The 25,154-nt window shown below is 42.6% G+C and overlaps 1 protein-coding gene across 2 annotated transcripts in view; it reads left to right on the plus strand.

The window, feature by feature from the left end:
- LOC112560436 (cholecystokinin receptor-like) overlaps window positions 1-24,013 on the plus strand; it is a 65,302-nt gene extending 41,289 nt beyond the window's left edge. For both annotated transcript variants that reach the window (XM_025232301.1, XM_025232302.1), the window contains 3 exons: window positions 18,346-18,533; window positions 18,979-19,162; window positions 22,108-24,013. In XM_025232301.1, coding sequence (XP_025088086.1) covers window positions 18,346-18,533; window positions 18,979-19,162; window positions 22,108-22,682 — 947 coding nt within the window. In that variant the 3' untranslated portion in view covers window positions 22,683-24,013. The remainder of the gene's footprint in view (window positions 1-18,345; window positions 18,534-18,978; window positions 19,163-22,107) is intronic.
- Window positions 24,014-25,154: the final 1,141 nt, after the last annotated feature.

The raw sequence follows: 25,154 nt of genomic DNA on the forward strand, positions 1-25,154 counted from the left end.
ACATGCAATTCCAAGAATTTCGACATCGCAGGAAAATAAAATACAATTTTTAAATGGTTACTGATGCCTTGTTCAGAAGTTTGGATAAGAGTATCCTCGAACTGAGGCACCGTTGATGATGCAGATGAGCTCGATTTATTGCCAATTGTTTCAATTTGCGAAAAAATGCACATGTAAGCCTTGATTTGAAAATGTCGATGTGGAGCTCATTTTCTACATCTTTTGTCAACGACATCTGCAACATGTGCTGCTGTGTCTGAGGACTCGGCGCCTGAACAGTGTCATTAAATTAATAAAAACGAGTTTTAACTTTTAAAAAGTTAGTGGAACACCTAATTTAATATATTTCAGTGAAATCGCCGTTTGTCATTTCATTTTTAGAAATAATTTAGTGAATCCTGAGAATAAGCGTAAACAACAAAACGTGGCTGTCAATGGCCATCTCAATTTCATTAGGTAGACATAGTTGGCATGGCGACGTGTGACTCTTAACCACATTTGGCAAGGCTAAGGAATCTGACATTTTTGGATTTGGTTCGATTCCTAACTTGCTCTTGTCTTGAAAATAACAGTTGTAACGCTGATGAAGGAAACCTGATGTTAATACTCAAAATGAATATTATTGTGACCCGCGTAAAGCAGATCTGTTGTGGTCGACTGAGGTTTGGTCGTCTGGTCCTGCTTCTTCACCTGTTCTTGTTGGTCTTTTTTGTTCTTGTTCTTGAGTTTGTTTGCTTGTTTGTTTGGTTTTGCGCTTTGCTTATATTTGTTATTTTGTTTATTGTTATTATTTTTGTTTCAGTTCTTTTTTCTGTTCTTGGTGTTCTTATTCCTTACTTATTTTCGCTGTTCTTTGTGTTCTTTTTGCTGTTCTTTGTGTTCTTATTCTTGTTTGTTTTCTTTTTGCTGTTCTTGGTGTTCTCATTCTTGTTTGTGTTCTTTGTCCTATTTCTCTGTCCTTCCAATTCCGATGCAAGTCAAGCGGCGTGCACCAGAGCGACAAAGAAAGTGCTTGTGAAATTAATTCAATAGAGAGCCTCATTGGCAAAACGCTTTTCCCGAGAAGTCGTAAAGCGAAGCAAACTTTTATTTTTCTTTTCATTTCTTCTTTTTGTTTTAACTTGAGCAGTTTTTATGTTTTCGCTGATCGTTTTGTTCTGTGACTCTCTAGAATGCTCTTGCCTGTGAGCCATGGACCCGATGGAAGGATAACAATGCGTATACTGAAATGCATTTTGAGGAGATATGATGTACACCGGGTGCTGACAGAAGGTAAAAAGGAATTCCTACATATACACACACCAATGCGATTAGCCTCTAAATATTTGCTGAAAATGGCGACTGCAGGGAGAAAACTTATTCCATCAAGAGGTCTGGGGCGATTTTATAAATGTGATTCCCACAGGGCCTGGCAATCAGGACCTGAGTCACTTGTAGGAGATAAGTCTCGGGGAGAAATTCCTGTGGCTGTGATGGCGGGCTTCATGCTGTGTTAACACTGATGGCCGCGTGGTTAGCAGGCGCCTAGGCTCCATTTCATTTCGACATTTCGCAAGCCATCATCTGGGTGTAATTTTGCAAGAAACGTACTTCTTAAACAAGGAATTAAACAGGCTATGAATGTCTTTCATCAAATGAGGTGGAGGAGGATGGGGAGGACACTGGAATGCACTTCTTGAGGTCTAGGACTGCCATTTGTAAAATAATATTTCCCTAACCGAGGTCGAATCCTCCCACCCCTCCTTCTTTTGTTGTCATAAACGCCTACAACCATGTGCAAAAACAGGTCAAACTGACAGACATTAATATTTTAACTAGGTTGTCAAGACTACAGCTGGTAGGTGAGCTAGATGATATTTCATGTGTATCTGTGGAAAACGTCACGTGACTAGTTGAACTTTCTTTAGATGTGTGTCAACAAAAGGAAAAGCTTTAACCCCTAACACAACATTAATTATCATCTTGAAACTGGAGTAGAATATGGTGGTTGGATGTATTTCCTGCTGGCTTTAGTTTAGGGGCCCGCGGTCAGCAGGAGTTACAATTATGGAGAAATGTTGAACACTGTTGACAAGGCTGACTTCTAACATCTCAATTTCATTTTTTTTATTATCATAAACCGTAATCATAAGACGACTAGAAACTTGTTGCAGAAAGAAGCTCAGTACCCTGATAGTTGCCAGATCGTAATTAGAGTTATCCGCTCTGACAGGCGAGAAGAGTTGCGTCCCTTTTCCTCACTTTTCGCTGGCTGACAGCAAAGGCTTCTGGATACTCTCCCTTGGTAATGACCAGCGCAAAAAACGGCTTCAGAATGTTTAAGCGGCGGACACACGAGAAGCAAAAAGCGCGAAACTTTTCCGAAGCTGACACCACTACAAGCTATCCCCAAAGCGGCTTCGTAAGCGGCTTAGCTTGCGGCCTGCTTCGCGCTTTAGAACCTGTCCTACTTTTCCACGCGTTTCCACATGGCTGTGAAAGCAACAGGGCCTCTGGCGACCTCAGCAAGGACCAGACGGTTCATTTGATCGAATTAATTAACTCCCATAGCGAGCTATAGGACTCGAGACGGCCTAAATATAGCACAAACAATTTAAGACCGAAACAGCGTTCGTGTGTGTGACCAGTGGTCCCCTCAAGCGGCTATCAAGCAGCCCGCTAGCGGCTCGGAAAAGCGCTGCTTCGAAAGCCAAGCCTGCGAAGCCGCTTTTTGCTTCTCGTGTGTCCGCACCTTCAGCTGCGCCTTCAGCAGGAAGTGACGCAATTAGAGATAAATCGTGGATAAATTTAGAATCGGTGATTACGAGAACTATACATGGTAAAAATACCTCAGTGGCTGGGAGGCTTGCTCCCGTGCTTGAAGAATTGGTTGAAAGTGGGAAAATAGATGTTGATGAACACAGGCACACAGACACATGCAGCACACAAACACTGGAGCTCGCTATACTCACCTCGCTGGCGAGCAGTGGTGGGCATCCAGAATTGTCCAGCCTGTTATTGTCTACCTCTCTCTTTTTCTCACACCCTGTCTCTGAGTGTATGTGCGTGGGCGGGAATAAACTGGCGCGTGAGTTGTGTGCATGCCCGCTCGTCCTGTCTACAGCTGCAGTAGTCCTGTCTGACAGCTGTAGTAGTCCTGTCTGACAGCTGTAATAGTCCTGTCTGACAGCTGTAGTAGTCCTGTCTGTACAGCTTCATGTGCCGGAGTGTACACACGTACTTACACCTCTCCTTCCCATTTCTCTCAGTCACTTCTGTAGTGAGAAATACAAAATGTAGAAGAAAAAAAATCATCGCGCAGAAAGTAACAGTCAATATTAACATTTACACAGGAAATGACATGAACTTTCAAGCTGAAATATTGTGCCATCCAATTTACTTTTTTTTATTGTTGCACCAATCAAATGAAATCCTTGAAGTTTGTAATGAGCTGGAAATGAAGGAATCTTCCACGCTCTTTCACCAAGAGGATTTTATGAAATGGACAAATCAAGAGAAGCGCCATGTTGTCCAAGTTTCTGATTCTCCTCACTCACCTGCCCGCCATATTTTTCTCTTCTCAAGGCCACTGATTCACTCACTCACTGTGGTGCTGGTAACCATGGACACTGGCTCCAGGCTGGCACCAACTACCTCCCACCCTAGTGTCGGCACCGGGTAAGGACAGGGTAGAGCGTGAAGCAATACAAGATGCGTACAGCCCGTGAGTGTCCTCAGATGGACAGACAGAGGACCGGAAACATATGCCTGTGCACATATTATTATACTGTAACAACATTGTAACACACAGTAACACTGTAACAACACTGACATCTACTTATATACACGCATATTCAGACTCAAGCTTACAGAGCCATACTGCATCAACCACTACATCCTGCAAACATCAACAGGCTCACTGACACACAGGTACCACCGTACACGCATGCCAATACCTGTTTGTTTTATATACAGTGTATAGTTATATGTATATATACACCTCTGTAACACGGGTGTGTGTTTGTTGGAGAGATTGCACAAGACATCAATACTAAAGGTCAGCGGGACTTTCTTGTTGAATTCGTTGTAAAAATAAAAAAAAAATAAGTTAAAAAATTAAAAAGTTTAAAGAAGACCTTAAAAGGAGTATGTTACGAGTATACTCCATAACATAATACCATCAAATATGTAAATTTTGTAGACATCTGAGCTTTTGGTCAAAAGCTGTTTCATTGATCACGAAGCAAGGAGGAGGCGGCGGCTGTGCTCGCCTCTCTCAGAGTCAGTCATGGCGGTCTGCCAGTCCACAGTCTTTGATGGTGTCCGCAGGATGAATAGACTGAGATCGCTCTCCTCCTCCTGCTCCTGCTCCCTGCTAGTGTGATGGAGGCTGCTCACAAATTTTATGACACCAGTTTTAGTGCATTCATTCCCCGAAAGGGACCATGCACCTAGACTAAACATCAACACTTTATGAACACAGAGTTTTAAAGTGTTGCTACAAGGGAACAGCCATCAAATATTACATGCTGACGATAACGACTCCTTTGATCTGCACACGTGACATCAGTATGGAGGAGGTTTACAACCTTTGATCGTCACTTGTACACGAGGCAGACAGATTGGCCATTAAACTACTTCAGCCTCAAAAGAAATAAACAATAAACATTTGCTTATCGATCACCTTTAAAATCCGACTTCCGACCTCATTACTGTAGATTGGGTGGGTTACATTATTCTTGTTCTTTACATTGTGTATGGCTTCGTTATTCTGTGTGTGTGTGTGTGTGTGAACCATCTCTTTCTTGTCCACCCAATGACGAACCCATTGTGTTTGAAGTTCGCGCTGCTCAGGGCGTCAAAGGTAAGACCCCAGGTCAATTCTCGGCCAAGGTTGCATATTTCTAATTTTGCTACAACAGATTGTCTCTGGGCCCACATGCATGACATATAAAACTGTAAATTAACTTGTTTTGCACGAGCGATGTGGGTGTGGGTGTGTCTGGGGGAACCTGTGGAGATCAGCGGCACCACGTGGCTTCCCTCCGGCGTCAGTCTGATGTGCAAATGGACGATGACGTCAGATGCCAGCCACAGCGCGCGAGATGTCGAAGCACTTGCACGAGCTGTCATTTTCATGCCAGTAGCGATGACAGTAGCGATGACAGCTTTATCACCTTTGATGTCAATCGCACAGCTACGGGCGTCTCTAGAGAGCTCCAATAAAATATCAGCAAAGACAGAGGAAGCGCTAATGGATGATGGGATAGGACTTCTACAATACAAAGAATCGTACCAACTGGTTCCAAGTCTTTTCTTCTAATTTATTTTCCCTGTGCGATGTTAGTGGTGGTGAGCTGCCTACCTGGTGCTTGACTGGCTAGACACACCTGTATACGGTCGTTGCTTCCAGTCCCGTTAGGGTCTGAGTAGGGCTCAGCATCCCAACAGCAGCTTTCCAGGAGAAGTAGGTCCCTGATTTTCACAGGTTGTAAAGGCGGCAATAAAAGACGGTTGGGTTCCGTTTTCTTCCTTAGACACGGTGAACCACTTACGTTCATTACCCTGAACAGCCCATGAGACCTTATCACACATTTTACTGTGATTACTTGCTTCCTGCCTGTGTTCAACCACCAAATCCGTCATGGCCGTCATTTTTTATGCTGTATATTGAAAGAGAGAGAGATAGAAAGAGAGAGAAAAGGAAAAGTAATGTCTTATTGACATTGTTTGTCAACATTTTGTTGTACCGACCTACCTACAGGTCAGCCTATGAGCAGGATCGTCTTTGTGCTTTAGACAATAAGCCAGAGGCTGCCGGTTCGATGCCTGTGAGAAAAGTCTTCCTCTGTATAACCATGTACAGAGGGGTAACTGATTTACCAAAGAAAACCGGAAAAAGATGAAAAGAGAAGGTTGAACTCCGTCTGAATGCCTGGGTGTAAACACGGTGGACCACTTACAGGCCACACTCCTACCTTCGATCTTCTTCACCTGTGTATTGAGACGTTCATTGATACGTATAGCAACACAGGTAAGCAGGCTGTGTGACAGGAATTATAGCTGTTTATTATAAATGATATACTATAATAATATATAATAAACTATTTTTACTTAAATAATAGAGCCACACACTTGTGGCAGAAGCTTTTTATGAATGACGAGGCATTTCTCGGCAAGCAGGGATGGCAGCGAAAAAAAAACTGAAAGTTTGAGCCTAGAAAACGGTTTCCTGAAATTTCGTTTCTAGTGAACTGAACCATTTGTCTTCTCCTGTGGTCCACTTGTTGTTGTCTCTGATCTGTTGTTTTTGGCGAGAGAGATGCTGGTTGCGCCCGGTCTGTTGTTTTTCCTTCGACACAAGTTGTTAGTGTCTGGGGGAGCTGTTGACAACAAGCTTTGGGTGACTGCAACAAATGAGTCTCCGCAAAATTAAAGGCACTTCTAGTAATGGTAATCGGTACACACACACAGTCACACACACACACACACAGTCACACACACACACACACGGAGTATACTAAAAGGCTTAAATGTTTACAAACATGCCCTTACACAACATCGCCTTTGTTTGTAAGCACGAGGAATGCTTTTTCTTACCAAAACAACAAAACACGAGGCAGGACAAGGGGGTCTGCTTTGTCTGACGAAAAGACAAGAAGAGATCTTTGATCACTAAAGGCTACATCACGGGAAAGTGGCAGACCCTGTAAACATGCGAAGAAAGAGCGTGCCCGAGATGAGATCTGAACCCAGGACAGCCAATCCTCACCGTAGTGGTGACAGGCGCTAGTCGCTGCACCTCTAGAACACCTTCCTGATGGTGGAGAAAGAGACAGCCCCTGGACCCTCTTTCATTCTGTGTTCCTAGCTTTATGTAGTGTTGTCAGGTAATCTTTGGAGCATTGTCAACAAATGCCTGTTTCACTGGATGTTTATGTTGACATTATCTCCTGCATCCTTCAGCATCCTCAATATGGCTGCCATGATAACTCTACCTTCTCTGAAGCCACTTGTCCACACTATCATTGGTACACGGACATTGTTTTAAACTGCGTGGTACAGACAATCCAGCGAACATAAAATTCTGCTGACATATCTTCACAAAGGTCCATCAGCTAGAAGATAGATGACCATCATCAAAACTCCACCGAGACTCCCCCGAAATATTTGCCAAGACACCGTGTCAAGGGAAAGAAGCCAGCTAGTCGCAAGGTTGATGGAGATCACAACTTGCATCAGATAAAAGAAAATGTGAAGTCTCCTCAAGAAAGTCGTTGATTAAGTCCTATAGTGAGGACATCGTGGTTTACGTGCTTGGCTTGTAATGTCTTTGTCCACGCAGGCCACCTCTGTGACCAAGCGAAAAACAAAAAACTTTTATATCTTCAGGAATTGTAAATGGAAAATCTTATCGCTTGTGTAGTCATGGAAACTTGCTGAAAACGCTCGTAATAAGTTTTGAAGAGTTGCTGACTGTTGCCATTACTGTCACTCCTCAAGAAGGAGAGGACGAGAAATGCGCGTTAACAACATGACTTCTATTGGTTTATTTTATTTTATTGTTGTTAGTGGAAATGACAAAAGCTCTTGTTATTCTCTCCGCGAGTTGAAGAGGATTTCCGTTTAGTGGGTCACGCAATCGTTAGACATGCATGCGCACGCATACCGGAAGAATCACGAGGACTGTCGCGCGAGAAGCCAAAACGAGGGCTTTTACCTCCTCTTGACAATCTTCAAACAATGTTTGATAGTTTGATAGAGTGAACAAGGGTCATCGACCTTCTCGGGTCAAAGGTGGTCCTCGTGCTATTTTCAGCCGACTGTTACGCAGTAGCCATCACCTCGCGCCCTCCCGTGACCCCAGCGCTTGACCTCTGGCGTGATGTGCTTTAATGATGAAGGGGAGGCCTGGTCCTGCCATGTCCCTTAATCTCTCTCCCCATCGCCTTAAGCGATCGCCAATCGTTCAATTTTTGAAACTTTCCACTGTCCTTATTCATGCTGTCGCATGAGCCGCCATGAGACACAAGGAGATCGTTAGCTTAAGAATGATGTAGCATCACACTAATTTTAAACATTTTTTCCCCCGTCCAACGATTGAAATAAAAGCTGCTTTCACTTTTGTCGTAACTTCCACAGACAAAGCATTTGTGAATCGCTGTTTACCATCAAGATGGAGAACCACTTCCACTCGCAGCTCGATTAAAAAGAGAGACAAAGTAAGAAATGAAAATCGTGTCTTACTTTGCAGGCAGGAGCAGGAGAGTCAGCGTGCTCACCCGCAAGCATTTTGTCGTTATCAAACCTCGCTTTGAGTTTTTTATCAGTCATTTGGCACGGTGAGCCCGCATTCCTTCAGAGAAATTAAATTCCAGAAAAAAGAATCGATAACTCTGCCGGTGTAAAATCCTCCTCCTCCAGCAGCCGAGGGACGGACTCCATCCATCTCCCAGGATGATGCCGAGCAGAGTCCAAGACAACGCACTCACGTTCAGGATTTTTACCAAGGGGAGTTAATTTAGAAGACAGAAAGAAAAACACAATTTCTTTCCGTTGTGCATTGTTTCGAGAATTTATAAACATAAAAGTAAATAAACATCGGCAGCAGGGGTCTGTGATTTCCAGAGAAAAGTGCCCGACATGTTTCATGAGTGTGACCTAATGGGTTTATGTCACGTTTGTGTGAATGCACATTATGTTTTGTCTGTTTTTGTGTCTGTCATGTTTATAAATCAGCTACCTTAAGCACTCAATGAGGTCACATATGAAATATTTATTAACTTTTATAGCTGAAGAGTTTTAAAGAAAGTAGTTTTTTGCAGATTGTTTAAATGTCGCTTCCTGTTGATGCTCTACAAACCCTGGGTGAGAAAACATCGACCAGCTTTCAGATGTTAGAGTGTATGTTGGCATTCTCACCTGACAGTTATCGCTAAAATCTAATTTCCAACTGACATCTGACATTCTAAAATTTCTATCAACATCTGATGAACAAAAGATTTTGTCCAAATCGTTTTTCCTTGCATTGATAGAACCTTCTCATGATACATGTCTTCATCTTGGATCCTGTGTGGACACTGAGAGTAATGAGCTGCACTTCACTGTCGGTGATGCAATACTTGAGACATTACTGTAAGTGGTGTTACATACCTCCTTGTTAGTGACAATACATTTGGCCGTTAGAGGGTTGATACACATACTGTCAATGTTACTACAGGTCAGTGATGTGCTGCTGATGACAGTCGATGATTTCATTCAATCAGGACACGTAGCCCTTTCTTCTCTGAGTGGTGTAATAAAGACATTAAAGAACTCATAACATCATCACCTTGTCACTAGTGTAACAGACTACACTTGTTGATAAGTGTTTATTATAGCGCATCTTGTGCCTTTGTCCATCTTGACCATCCATAAATAAACTACAGACCTCAACTTGTTGACAGCTCCTGATAGGGACAGTTCTGTCCCACTGCCTTTCATTGCTGATAGTGGGGCACCAATAAATCTTCTGGTGTCCTCCTACAATACACTTTGCTTATGACTGATTGTGTGCAAGGCTGTGTAATGCAATGGCAGCAGTCCTGGCGAAATCCGTCGGCGATGGGTGATGAAACCGTTTGAAGTGCGGCCAACGCCAATGACCGAGCTCCTTGAAGGATGTTGAGGTCCCTGATCACAAGCTGACGGGTCTGCCCTTCAAAGCATTGACTGTCCACCACACATTAAGCATAGAATACGCCGAACATGACCTAAATTGTGCGAGGTGAAAGGTCATTTGTTTATCTTTGCAGAACTAGTTTCCATGGATTCTCGTCCTCCATTGGCGCCGGGACTCTGTACATGTCTGGGCAGCTCGCCCCATAATTTTCCGAGCTCGCCGGATTGCGAAACTAAATTAGAATCAAAGAAAGACAAGTTAAAATTGTTTTACGCCTCCGCCGCTAATCCCGCTTTCGTCTCCCTTACCTCCGTGTCCAATAATTGCAACGATGATAGATGGGACATCGCCGTGTTTGAAGATTTCCAGTGCAAACTTCCATGATGGACGTTGCCAATAACAGAATCGATTTGCTGTAATTTTATTTCCTTGGAGTCAATGAACAGCCATGCGCGCTGTCACGAACAGATGGCTGAGTCATGGCACTACAGTCCATGCCATCTGCAGATGTAGATACTCCATTGTCTCTGCCATTCACCTGCTGTGTGTGTGTGTGTGCCTGCGTGTGTGTATGTGTGTACACGTGTACATGTGTCTGTGTGCTTGTGTGTTTGTGGGTGGATTTGCCTACAGATCCTACAGCTTTTGACAAGTCGGTGTTTTTTACTGTTATCACACGCACATTTAACCTTAGTTGCTGACTCGGTGTAAAACACCGATTTCTTCCCCCAACCTTCATCCATGAAGTTGTCTTCGCCCATTACCCTGCCTCCAAGACTCCAGGACAAGGGACCTCTCACTCACCTGTCGGACTAAAATATAAGGACACCTGGACCCGGTTGCATTGCTCGGGCGTAGCTAGTCCCCTGCTAGTCCCGACTAAACCCCCTTATACCCGACTAGCTAGTCTCCTCACTTACGCCGGTTGCACTGCTCTGTACTAGGCTCGCGACTAGCCACGTCCGAACTAGTAACTACGGACTAAGGGTTTTACAAAAACCTTCCCGGGCTTCCACCGCGAAACGAAATTTTCACGCGGGAGATCACTCTTATCTCGAAAATGTCAGATGCAAAAGTGAAAGACAAATTGAAAAATAAAACGTCTATGGATTAATAGTGACAGTCGCTGCAAATCAGACGTTGCTCTTGTCAAAATTTCGAACGGACTGCAACTAAAAGAAGTAGCGGAAAGATGTGGTGACGACGATGTGTGTCGAGTCGTCGGCAGAACGATCAATGCACGAGGTAAATAAACTTTTAAGTTTTTTGCATGTAAACAACCACAAAAGTAATGCATAAAAATAGTTTTTTTTTTGGATAGGTGGAGTCAATTTGGAAAATAAAGTATCGCTCTGGCTGACACAGATTGCAATTTGTTATTTTCAGGCAATGAAGAAATGCTCCGCGAGTGATAAACAATGTCCACAATGTAAAGTGTCCCTGTACAAAATGAAGTCCACAACCTCAGATTGCAGAGTGGATTGATGCAATCCTAAATTATGTTTGGGTTGCATAATCATGATATGTTTCAATAACATGTTACTCTCAGCTCTTGTTATTTAGTTCCTCTTTGTTTTCTGTATTTGAATTTATTCTTTGTTAGTACTGTTGTGTATTCTTTTATAGTTCATATGTTATTTGTTTTCCTGTTCCTTGAATGTTGTCCATGTTTGGTTCTTGTTCTTAAGAGCTAAGAGCAAGCTCCTGAGGAGGGTATGTGCTTTACAAATTTTGCATTTGTCATACTTAATCCAAGTTTCAATGGCGTTGAACACATCAGTTACTAAAAAATATTTAAACGCTCTGTTAATTGATCATTCTTCTCTATTTATAGCCAGTATCATGAATCATGGCAGTTTTTTAAACAACATTAATAGTTCTTAAATATTAATGTAATTTTTATTTTACTTTATATATTATTGTAATTAGTTGGAACTTACTAGCTGTAGTTCTTTTTTGTGTTGATTCAGTTAACTTTTCAGTCTTAAGTCCTCATAGCTGAATGTGTATTAGATCATGTCACTGTTAGTCAGCATTCATGTATTGATTGAGGAATTGAGTGCAACCTATGTGTCTGTTATGCTGCATGGTACCAACATTCTAACATGTTAAAATGCACATATTTTTTGAGGGAATAAAAAAAGAAAGTGCAAGAATCCTAAATCCTTGTCTTGAAAAAGGAGTTGACAAACGGGATATATATAAAATCTTTTTTTTTTTTTTTTTTTGTGCAATCATAAAAAGTAAATTCTGCCGTACACTATGTATTGGTTTTCATTCTGGTCAGCAGCAAGCGAGGAATATAATGTTACTGCTCTCTCCCCCTATTGAAATGAGCTCAGGACTATTCAATAACAGTTCAAGTGCTCCCTCTCTACTTTATTCAGGTGATAATGAAAATTGTTCAGTTGAAAAAGTGAATCAAGGTACAAACATAACTGTAATTCATCTACATCTGTTTTTTGCATATCATGTAATATAAATGAAATATTTTTCAGTACGCAGTCTTGTAATTGTCATCTCAGACATGTCCAACAGTTTGTCGGGATGTCGCCAGTTTCAGTAACCATATGCTTTTATATGAATGAATTGTTAGTCCATTGCCCAACCCCTTTAACCTAGAGGACCAGTGAACCACTTTTGATCTCTCCAAAATGGGTGACCATGCCAGGAGCTAGTGCTCCTGTCAGCATATTTCTGGGGGTCATTGAGACAAGCATGCCACTTGACCATGGCAAAGGGGTGGTCCAACAGAGGGGAAAAAAAACATGTGCACACTAAAATCTGTAATATACACCTGTAAACGCTAAGTACTACATTATTTACATGTAGGCTCGAAAACCTACAATGTGTGCTTATTGAGCCACACAGATATTTAAAAGTAAGACAAAACTATTTTCATTGAAAGAAGCTCTTTTACTGTAAAAAAATATTATACAAAGAGAAAATTGCTTGAATTATCTGGCTTCATACAAATTTAAACCACTTTTTAGAAGCACATCTTTTTCCCAGTTGGTACCCTCTTCATTGTAAGCCCTGATAGGGAGAGTGTCACAAAGAATCATACGACTTCCATCATCTGGTCCCTGCTGCAACACTTATGGAAATGAGAGTCCCTCTGTGCTGCAACATTCCAGAATCAGGGAAACATACACTGTATTAGTAATAATGAGTGAGGGTGGAGACCATACAAGAAAATCATAAGTTCCAGTTAGGAACATTTGAAGCTGTACCTGGGTAAAATAACTAGGTGTTGTGCTTAGTTTAAAGCTCCCACTGTTTGGGGATGTTCACCATCCAAAATCATCAGCACTTTTGTTTCTACCTTTCATGGTGATGGGACATTTGACCTCCACACATCCCTCCCCACAGTAATCACGCCTTCCTATACCATTAACCAAATACAGGGTAATCATTATTTAAAATTAGTCCTGTGTTGCATATTTGAAACTCTTTATGAACTTTCACCAGGACATTTTTATACAAAAACTTCTAAAATTACTGACAAGGCTGGCTGGTCTACATATATGACAAACACTGTGCATGTTTGAGGCTGTTATTCATCCAGCCTTCATCTTAAACCTCTGCTGATCACAAGTTTTGCTTAATCTGATGAAAAAGACATGTCTTAATTTTAACTTTGAAATTCTGCATACAAATAAATTGTACGTTACCATCCAATATTAAAGCTCTAGGAGAAGGATCTGTGAATAAGGGATTCTTGCTTTGTTCTTGCACTTAAGGCTTGTTGACCTCCATAAAGTTCAACATCATGATTATCATCATGCTCATCATACAGAATGCATACTATACTTGTGCAATACTATGCATGCCATGATGATAACTAGCTCTCTTTGGACTGTACCTGCAAATAGGCAAAAAGGAATCATATATTCTGCATCTTTATACAAATGACATGGGCACACAACAACTGCTAAACCTAGAAAATGATAGTAACCAAATTAATAACAAAACTGAACAGTATACATGAGAAAAAGCTTAGATGTAAGTGCATAAATATATGTTAATTTATTTCTTTAGGGGAAACATGGCTTGAAAGGTGTGCATGTGTTATACATGCAAAAGTTTTAATGAAGAGACACATGTGAACACATTCAAACATGCCCATTACTTTCCGCTCTTTGTTATTTGTGCAAAATATAATATATTAATTTATTAACATGTAAGACACTAACTTGAAAAAAAACAACATACGGCAGTTATTATAATTTTCTCTTCCTTCATGTGGACATAATATTCAAATATAATGTAAAAATATTGTTTCCAAAACTTATGACTCCAATATAATTTAGTATGACATACCTTGATGTTTCTTTAAAAGGCAAGGAAGGCGTGTTTTCAGCACACTGTTGCATCTTCAATTGTTTCTTGAGTTTATCCCGTGACTAATCAAGGATGTACTTCATAAGCTCGGTACAGCTTTGACTCGGTCAAAATCCTGGTGTCATGACTATTTCCAGAATACTTAACAACACAGTTAATTATATTTATGCCACTATCACAAACTAGCTGTACATTTATTGAATGATAACCTTTTTTATTTACAAATTCACGTTCGTGCTCAGACGGTCCCTGTATTTTTACATGTGTGTCATTTACGCACCCAAACACGCTTGGAAATCCAGCGATTGCGTAAAATTATGATTTCTGCTTTTTTTTTTCATCCCTCTGGCTAGGTATTTTATTTATTTCGACGATTTGTAAAGAGCCTTAGAAACACGGTGAATTGTTCGAGAAACTGTCAATTTATGCGTGTTGATCGTATCTCCTGAAACTGTTTGAAAACATCCCGAGGATGGCGAAGAATAGAATCGAAAACGTGACTCCGAAGGCTCGCTTTCGCCGTATTTTGTTAAAGTTCACGATAACGATTAACAAGTTTAAGGTCCATTTTATAAAAGTATATAACTTTCATCTACCAAAAACAAGTTTCACATCGTCGTCCTACGTTTCTTCTGTAAAATTTATAAGCAAAAACCGAGTTGCTGTGGACGCTCGTCAGTTAGTCACTTGCTAGTCGGCAGCTACGCCAACCCCCTGGTTGGACTAAAGTTACGCCCGAGCTGCGGACTAAAATTCGCCTAGTCGGGTGCAATGCAACGGTCGTAAATTTAGTCGGGTACTATACCCCTGCTACGTCCCGACTAAGGCCTTGCGCCCGAGCAATGCAACCGGGTCCTGCTTACCTGGAGACGCAGAAGGGCGTGACGTCACACCTGTCGGTCCATCGGTTGCTATGATTGTCTGTAAATAACTACGGTAACAGTTTGGAGAAACATTGTAATTAGAGTGTAATAATAGCATGGACACCTCACCTTTCTCTCCCTCACTGTCATCTAGAATTGAGCTCCACGGTTTCATCCCACCTAATCCCGGAATAAATTCGCTCGTCTGTGAAAATCGACAAACGAGACAAAAATGTCGACCTCGTTGCATTTCTTGGCGGATTTTCTTTTCGATTCGAACTTTGAGCAAAGTGCAAGTCAAGGAGTTTAATGTCTCCTCCGATATTATGGGAGCCTGGAGGATGTCTCGGGCTGAAAAGCTTATAGTAATAAACTGTCAACAGGTAACTAGGATCAAAAGAAAGAGAAACAACGAAGCAGCTAGCTACGTGTTGTATCATATAATGACAACTTTATCATGCTCCTGCTAGGTTTTAACTTTAGACATAATGAAACATTATCTGGAGAGGATGCTTCCTCCATTATTCTAAAACATTTTCAAAGAGGAACGTTCGGTCAATGTACATCGCTGCTTGGCCGCTCGCTCGACACAACAGTTGATTAAGCACTCGGCCAATGTAACAGCTACTCATTCCTTACTCACAGCAAGGGCTTATTGCTCAGATTTTCTTTACCGACATTTAAAGCCCTTAAAGCAAGATTTTTTCCCGACATGGTTGAGAATTAAAAGTAAAGGCACAACAATCATTAAGACCGCTAACTCTAGGAATCGGAAGTAAACAATTATTCATGTAAAGATTTATTTACTTGTCTGGGACAGAGTATAATGATCATTTTTCTCTTACATTATTAGTAATCTTGCCAGTGATATATTAAATTGCATGCCGTTATTTGATATCTCACCTCTACCCCATCTGGCCGCTCCCTTCAAACAAACTTTTATCCTCTTTTCACATGAACATACGCACTCACTGACCACACTCACGCATGCAAGCACACACACACACTGCCCTGTACCCAGTCTCCACTGATGTAGGATGTGGGCGACAAGGCCGTCGTATGCTTGATGTTTAGTTGCTAGGAGACGTGGTCTGCAAAGGTCACCTCAATATAGCTGGACAGCATCAAGACAACCCCGTGAGTCACGACACCTGACCTCTGACCCTCTCTCTTTCTGTTCGCATGTGCACATCGCAGATGGAGTGGTTTTATTACCGAAACTGAAATTAGAACAAAATAAGCGTTCATAAAATTGCTCCCACTACGCCAGTTTATTAAAAAAAAGAAGACATTATCAGAAAGTAATGTTTGTTTCATCGTTAATCACATCATCTTTAGGAAGCCCTTCGTGATAACTAACGGCAGCGGAATGAGAAAACACACACACACAGACGCGCACACACACACACACACACACACACACACGCACACGTACACTCACACGCACACAGAGTAAAAAAATAAAAAGTGGAGCGGCACAGAAAGCGAATCAAGCATCTCCGTGCCGAGTGGAGATGAAGCTTTGTCGTGACACCAAGATGCTCAGATTCCTCCTGTGTTGTGTAGTTTGTTGCCTTCTCATCCCTTGCATCCCCATATTTTAATCTCTCTCTAATATTTGTTGTATTTAGTAGCTCTCAATCAAAAATAGAATCTACCAGCCAAACAACAACAAAAAAAACCTGTAAAAGAAAAAGAAAAAGAAACGTATAATGCGCCAGTGAGACATGATTGAAACAGTAATAATGCAGATAATTAATCCACTTTAATGTTTTCCTGTATTTGCACTCATCATCGAGTGGCATTGTGGAGATTCTGTTTTCAAGACGAAGTGAAATAAATATAAAATTTAAATGTTTTATTAATGTTTTGAAAATCATTGCACCTTCAGGCAAAATGCATTTAAAAAGAATCTCGCGTGTTTCGATTTCTTCGTGGGCGTGATGTCGGTGAGAAGAGCTGGAATATTACCAAGTGTTGCTATTATTCTCTCTCTCTTTCATACGTACACGCACACACACACACACACACACACACACACACACACACACACACACACACACACGCGCGCGCACACACACACACGCACAAACACACCAATTGGGATGGAATAGTATCAAAGAAGAGATAATCTTCAGCTAAACCCTTGAGAAGTGATCTGCTTATGTAAACGCACTCTACTTTATCATCTTTCTTTTCCAAAAAATAAAATACATGGATGTTTTGGTTTCATTTCTTCTTCTGATTGTCTGGCAGGTAAGATTACAGTACAGGCATAACAACATCCTCTGTCGGAAGCTCTTATCGTCCAGAGTTTGGAGCTGTAGGCGCAACAAAATCCGGGAGATTATTTTTGCTCTTGTTTTACTTGCTGAAACTTTTCATTTTGTAAAGAAGAAGAGCTTGGGATTCTAATTTTCTTGTTTCTTTCCTCCTCTCCTCTACAGACTAGTCACGATCTCAGCGTGTTTACCACAATTCTAGGCTGAGCTCTTGTATCGAAGTTTTTCTAGTCTGATGGATGGCATTTCTGAAGAGAAAATCTCAATTCTTCATTTAAGTATAAAGAGCTGAGTACAGGTTTCTCGGGCACAGACCTCTAAATAGCAACATCCTTGTAAAGCACTTCCGGGAACAAATATTTCTATGGAAACAAATGGAGGAGCACTTCCTACACAGGAGATGGCGGTCACACCCATTGATGGCTCTCTCACCCACCTGACACAAGTTAATTCTGTTAAACATGACATTTGCGTGTCTGTCCCTCTGGTTAAGTTTGTTTAATGGGATTTGCTGATATTTCTAGCTTTGCGTATTTTAAAAGCTGACATCTTCAATCAGACTGAAGACATCGTGCGTAAGTGGTAGAGACAGAGGAGTTTCATCCTTTTGTCTGGAACAATTATAGACAAACTTTACTGAGTCGTGCAGTGTATTTGTTTGTTTGTTTGTTTGTTTGTTTGTTTGTTTGTTTGTTTGTTTGTTTGTTTGTTTGTGTGTGTGTGTGTGAAAGAGAACTAGACACATTTAGAGATATGTGGTTTTGGGAAGTGAACGAAATGAATCATTTTGAAACATTTTGCATTTTAGTTTCATGATTTTCTGGTAAATGCCTGGCTGGAAGATACTTACATTAATTATTCTTATGTGTGATCAAGTTGTGAATAAACTGTAAAATATCTCTCAGTATGGGATCATATTTGTATCCATCTGACATCCATGAGTCTCTGTGTACGTGGGTGTCATGCATGTGTCTGATTCTTCTGATATCCCCGTATGTACGACTGTGTTCATGTGTATGTCTGATATCTCAGAGTCTCAGTGTTCATGTTGGAGACATGTGACTTGAGCATCTCTGGTCTTGTCCGTGTCTGTCTGTATCTGACCTACTGCTGTCTGTGGTTGTGTTTTTGTTTGTCTGTGCCTCACATCTCCGTGTCTGTGGTTGTGTGTTTGTTTATCTGTGCCTCACATCTCCGTGTCTGATGCTGTGTACAGGTGTGTCGGTGTCTGTGAGCTGCTTCACGCTGGTGGCCATCTCCCTGGAGCGCTACTTCGCCATCTGCCGACCTTTGCACTCGCGGTCCTGGCAGACGCTGTCGCACGCCTACAAGTCCATCGCCGTGTGCTGGACTCTGGCATTCGTCATCATGATCCCCCTGGCAGTCTACCACCGCCTCAAGGAGGTAACATCGAAACCCAGCACACATCCTCTTTATTAGAACACAAACAATACAAACGTTTGTGTATATGTCTATAAATAGATCTGACGTCATTGACTTGTGGAGTGGTTAGTCCGACAAGACATAGACCCACCCAGTCGAGGTTCCTAGTCGGTCGGAATTGTTGATGAATGCGGAAGAAACCAGACTACATGGTAGTCAGTCCTGTTAACAGATGTTATATTCATTGAGGGGTAAATCTCAAAAAACGAGAAAATAAACATGCGCCGGGACAATACACACAAATCAAGCATCAACATATTTATAATATATATTTATTCTTCATTGTTCGTTAATATGTATATTTCTTTGTTCTAAATGCCCCAGTGGGTTACGGACATTCGTCTTGCCTTTAAAAGAAATGGAGGTGACTGAAGTCCTTGCTGTTGGTCCCTCTGTCTCTCCTCAGATTGGACCGACAGTGTTCGTGTGCATGGAGGTGTGGGAGAGCGAGGACTGGCTGAAGGCCTACACCATGATCCTCAACATGCTGCTTCTGGTCTTCCCCATCCTCCTGATGTCCTTAGCCTATGGCTGCGTGTGCTACACCCTGTGGATCGGCATCAAGTCGGACACGGGGCTGTGTGACCAAGGTAGGCATCCGGCGTGGGTCAGCAACCTGCAGTCTCTACATGTATGACAACATACAGTCCAGAGATGCTGTAACAAACTGTCTACCCATCGTTTAGATGACTTAGATTGAAGTTAAGAGTCAAGTACACATTTTTTAAACACAGACATTAAACTTTAAATTCAAATAGTCCCATGTACACCAAGATTTTTATCAACCCTAGATGGTTGCCATGGCGCATGCATAAACACAAAGCGGATGTTGCCGATCTCTCTCGCTGGTCCTGGGACTTGTGGGATCGATGTGACCTCAGCTAGCAGTCAGCTTGAAAGATAGCTCCGTGACAACTTGCAAGCAAGTTAAGCCTATCGACCAAGGCTTGTAATTTGAAAGTAATAGGAGGATCAAGACTCGAACCACTTCTTTCCCGGAAACACTTTGGTGTTGACAGTTCATCCACGAGATCTCTTCTTGGACACGTTTGCCCCCGAAACACTCATCATCATCATCGTCATCGTCATAATCAGTTTTTCGAGAAAGGTTTAAATCGACTTTTACGACTAAATTTTCAAATTAATGAGAATATTTTGTAACTTATTTATGTGACATTCAGGACTGGCCTAACACTGTCATTGTCACTAAATAGCAAGTGGACAAAATCGGAGTGTTTACAATGGAAGGTAGGACATTGTCCACAATGTCTGCTGCACTGTGATGTGATTATAACATGTAGTCAAACATTTCAAGACGAATTCGAGACGAATTCCAGCTGGTCAATTGAACTTATCTCAAAAACGCTTGTATTTTTTTATTAATTGCTTCGAAAATGCACACATTTGTTGATCTAAGATAATTTTGTAATATTAATTAAGGTGTCAGTCAGTGCTGGGTCTGAGAGACGAGAATCAGGTGTTGACACAAAGCCCAGCGTACTTTTCATTTGTCGTAGGAAATGAAGTCTTGATTTTTTTTTCCAAAACGCGGAATAATAATGAGATTTTCTGGTGAAAAGAAGGGAAAAGTGAAGATTATTTCCTTGGTAGCAAAAGCATGGAAGGGCTGATATACCAACCGCTGATTGATGCAGAGAGACAGGGCCACAACTTTTGCAGGTGGCGCTGACATGTGGAGGCTGCCTCACGAACCACTCATTGTGAGATTGAAAGAATCGCGGGTATTGAAATGATCTGAGTCCTTTTCTCAGACCTGTGGAGTTACATTTGTAATAACCATGCCCCAGTCATGAAAGTAGATAAAGCCACACGGGTGTGAGCCCTATGTCACGCAGTGCGACTCACAAAGGTTGATTATACACAGGATGGACATACAGTCGAGCCCGTCCACCCGAGTGTAGAGGATGTCGCAGCACGCAACAGGCTGCAGTGAGCCGCAACACGCAACACATGAGAACATTGATGATAAAGTGAGCAGAGGTGTCAACAAGTCACCAAACATGGACGGCTTGACACAGATAGATACTTGTGTAAATAAGTAAAGTTAAATAATGACATCAAAATGATGCAAAATGTAGATTCTCCAATGTAGGTGTAAAAGTTTTTTGAGAAGCCATCGATGTCTGGAACTATTCCATACCATGTGTAAAGTTCAGACAGGCAGGTCTTGGTGCAGGTCACAACAGGTCACATCGTTCAGTTATCTCCATCGGGCAGTTCATGATCTCGCTCCTGCAGTTTCCCAGTCTTGTCATTGTCCAACATCTGCACAACCAGTTCTCTGTCAAATGTCAACAGCTGCACAGTCAGTTCTCTGTCAAATGTCAACAGCTGCACAGCCAGTTCTCTGTCAAATGTCAACAGCTGCACAGCCTGTTCTCTGTCAAATGTCAACAGCTGCACAGTCAGTTCTCTGTCAAATGTTAACAGCTGCACAGTCAGTTCTGTGTCAAATGTCAACAGCTGCACAAGCAGTCCTCTATCCAGTTTCAACCGTTACACAGGAATTTATCTACTTTCCACAGCTAAACAATTAAATAAGTCTTCTGTTTCCTGGCTATTCTCTATGATTTGGACCTCAAGACATTGTTTAAAGGGTTAAATGGCGGCCACCCTCTGCATCTTACAATTTACAAACGTATGTCAGTGTTTACTTAGAGAAGGTCGCTACTTTTAACACGTGGAGGACTATCTACCGACTTGTTTAGGAGAAAGGGTGCTCACAGGCTGTTACTCACTACTAATGGCGGCTGCTGTCCAATTCTGACAAGTCATGTGCAGCCCCCAGTTCTAGTTCAGAAAAAATATAGAAAAGTAAAGAAAAAGAAACTATGGAAAGGAAACAGTTAACGTGCATCGGAAGGGCATCTGGTGATGTCAGAGCCATTAGTCCGACCCCTGTCGTCTAAGAACAAGATCCGCCACCGGAAGGGGAAGTAATCAAACGTTGCTTGTCTCAGTGGCGGGCCCTGGCATCTGCATGCACTGATCTCCGGGCTTAGTGACTTCTTCAGGATGCTGCCGACTGACAAGAGATCGTCTTCTTTGACGTGTGGGGGGCACACGGGGGTAGGGGGGAGCCAGCCAGGACTTTGTGCCAACCCACAGCCTGCCTGTGTTTGTTTTTCTGTCTCCTGCCTTCCTTTTTATCTGTCTGTCTGTGTGTTTGTCTGTCTTCTGTTGGTTACAAATCGTGCTTTTGCTTTCAAGTCGTTCTTCTCTGCATCCGTCTAACAGTTTGTGTTACGAGTTGGCTATATGTACAGAATTTGTGCTTTGTTAACATTTTGTGTTCTGGAAATTTTCTTGAGGCAAATACTTCTTTGAAGACACTTGTCATGGACTGCTTGCATTCTTGTACTGTTCGTTGCCATGACATCTCGTGATTTTGAAATATTCTTTACATACAAATCAAGTATTGTTTGTATATTCCTTGCATCCACATCATGTAATATTGTGTTCTGTAAGTGTTCTTAACATACTTATTATGTGTTCCTTGGTGTTCTGGGTGCAGACAAGCAGAGGAACGGAACAGAAGCCGCTTACAGCACTGAGAATGGCAGCCTGTCGCTGTACGCTGACGGTCGCTGCACGGACACCCTGCAGCAAGGTTCGAACACTGTCCACTCCAGTCGTCCCTTTCGCCGCATGGAGGTGCACCGCGCCATGCGCCAGTCCAACAGCGAGAAGTCACGTGCCGCTAAGAAGCGCGTGATCAAGATGCTCTTCATGATCGTCATCGAGTTCTTCGTCTTCTGGACGCCCACCTACGTCATCTCCACCTGGATCGCCTTCGACCTGCCCAGCGCCCGCACGCACCTCAGCCCCATGGTCAAGTCGCTGCTGCACCTGCTGTCGTACCTGTCGGCCTGCTGCAACCCCATCACCTACTGCTTCATGAACCGCAACTTCCGGCAGAGCTTCCTGGCCGTCTTCCGCTGCTCCAGGCGGCGCCACGTCTACGCCTGCCGCCGCAGTGACCTCTCCTTCTCAGGTCACACAGCGTCCTCGCGCACAGGGGTCAGCCACCTGACCTCCAACTACGACAAGATCCGCGAGTCGGACGACATGTCGGAGAAGTCGTTCTGAAGCGGACACTGGGCAGCGTTGAAGCTGACGGTGATGTTGATGTGTACCGACAAGAGTGGTTTACACGGCTCGTGCTGATTGGTTGCCAACGATGGGTGTTGATGTTCTCGTCACGAAGTCCTCAGCTCCATGACAACAGAGATCGCCGTTCGTGCCCACAACCTTGACCTCTCGCATGCCACTCACGCATACCGCACACGTCAGTCTTTGCGTGCAGGTCAGGGCAGGTCACGGCTTTTACCCACCAGCATACAGCTAGGCTGAGGTCAAGGGTGGTAGTTCAGAAGGTCACGGTTATATTCTCGGAAAGACCGAAGCGGTTCACGGCACTGATGCTTGCATTTCAGTCTTGTGCACGTGCTGCAGGAGTCTGGAGGTCTAAGTATGACAGCACACGCATTTCGTAATTCCCACGACTAATTAGCTTAGAGACTCCCAGCATCGCTTTTCTCATTCCAGGGTCGGAGGTTATTCACTCTCCCACGAGGTCTGCATGTCTCAGATGCTTTCTCCTCTTCTCTGCCCGGCGCCTCGGTTGCACCTGTGTCCTGTGATTTGGAGACTTGATGGAGAGTGATCAAAAGTAAAAAACTAGAAAAGAAGCTTTTATTGGGGAAAGACCCTCTCTCTCTCCGTAAAGATAAATCTTCTCTCAGTCACTGTCATTTTGAATTTCGTTTTTTGAAGAATTTCGGATTGTACACCGCAAAATTGTGTGATCACATCAGCGTTTCTTCATTCATATATTTCAGAGAGCTATATTGTCAAGATGCTAGCGTTCTGTAAATATATATGTGTGTGTATCTATATCTATATTTATATATAAACGTTACAGTATGTACATGTTCAGAATTACAGAAATTCTGTGATTAACGTTTTATTGTACATTTGTAAACATTCAGCAAGAAACTATCGCAGTGTTACGATCTTTAATGCCTACAATCTATAAAGAAATTACTCGATGGTCTCCTCCATTTTGTAACTTCTTGTCGTCCTCCCCTCCTCCATCCTTCGTGATTACAAGCGGATACAGTCTATAAATAATCCCAGGCGTTGAGGACCATTTTGGAAACAAATATAAAGTTGTAGGCTGTTTAGTTCGTGGGAACTCCTTTTATTTATTTTGTTGTGGTTACTGAATACCCTTGAGTGTTTTAGCTTTCCAGCGATCCCATCAGCTCTGCCTTATGTCAGGTTCCACTTGGGTGCCCCGAGTGGCTGTCCTCTGCAAAGTTAGGAGCAGAGGGTTTTCAATCATACATCGTCAAGCTTATCGGCATTTGTGATTTAATGATTTTTGACACCAGGGCATCATACTGAATGCATCTGACCTGGGAGTCTCTTGTTAGTCTCCAAACACCTTTCAGGGTCACAAGGGTTCCCAACCCCGCCATGTCATACATTTTGTCCTTCGCTAGTAAGGATGCAGTTATAGGTGGTTCACCGTGTCTAAGGCATGACATGCTGAAATTTTTGTCGTCGACCAGTTTACTGACACACACACAATCGCCTTTGCATTGATGTAGTAAATACGAACATACTCTTGCCCATGCATAAATACATAATCCAAACATAAATGCACACATCACTAGAGAACGGGTCCTGCACAAGACGACCTGTCCACTAAGTCCGTTCTTCCTCTGGCCACTGCGGTCTGACTCCCTATAAGGGGCTTTAAAGGACAAAGGTCGTGCCTGGTCACATGGCCAAGCCAGACCAGTAAACGCCCGTAGTTGTTGTAAATAGGTGTTCCTGGTTTTCTACGAGTGTAGTAGCCATGCTTCGTACAAGGTCTCTGGTTTTATGTTCTCGGTACGAGATTGGAAGAAGCCCCCTCAAGCAAGTGTTCTCAGATGCCCGGATTCTCCTCTCCGTAGGGCCCATGTTTGCCATTCAGAAAGCAGGATCCATACTACGAGGGACTTAATCAGGTTGTACTGATGCTGGGACTGAGCCGGAGCCTGTCTGGTTTCGCCTATGATGTTCTCCCAGAAAATATTAAACAATGCCGACAGTAAGGGACTGATGCCTTGGACAAGACTCTTCCCGATGTTGGATTATCGCACAAGCCATATCCTCCATGTGATTCTTTATTATTCTCAGCATGACTTTGCTTGGGTGGCTGGCTATTTCTGTAGTTCCCGCACTGTTTGCTGTTTCTATTTTTGGGAAGTGCATGAATAATCATGCATCCATTCTTTGTGTTTCCATACTACCACAGAGCGATGACCGGCCTTTGTTGTTTCATATCCACTTTGCTTGAGGAAATCACCTGGAAATTGTCGACACCAGGTGGCATTCCTCCCTTTAGACTGTGTACCCCTCTATAGACCTCCTCCTGTAGTACTTGTAAGTCTACAGGTTCAGTTTGAAGGACTTTAGCATCTGTCTTCAGCTGGAAGCTGTGAAGGTCTTTGCAATACTGAGTCCATCGGTTGTGTACAGCAGTACTGTTTGTAGAAAGGCGGCCAT

Source organism: Pomacea canaliculata, linkage group LG3 (genome assembly GCF_003073045.1).
Source record: "Pomacea canaliculata isolate SZHN2017 linkage group LG3, ASM307304v1, whole genome shotgun sequence".
NCBI lineage: Eukaryota > Metazoa > Mollusca > Gastropoda > Architaenioglossa > Ampullariidae > Pomacea > Pomacea canaliculata.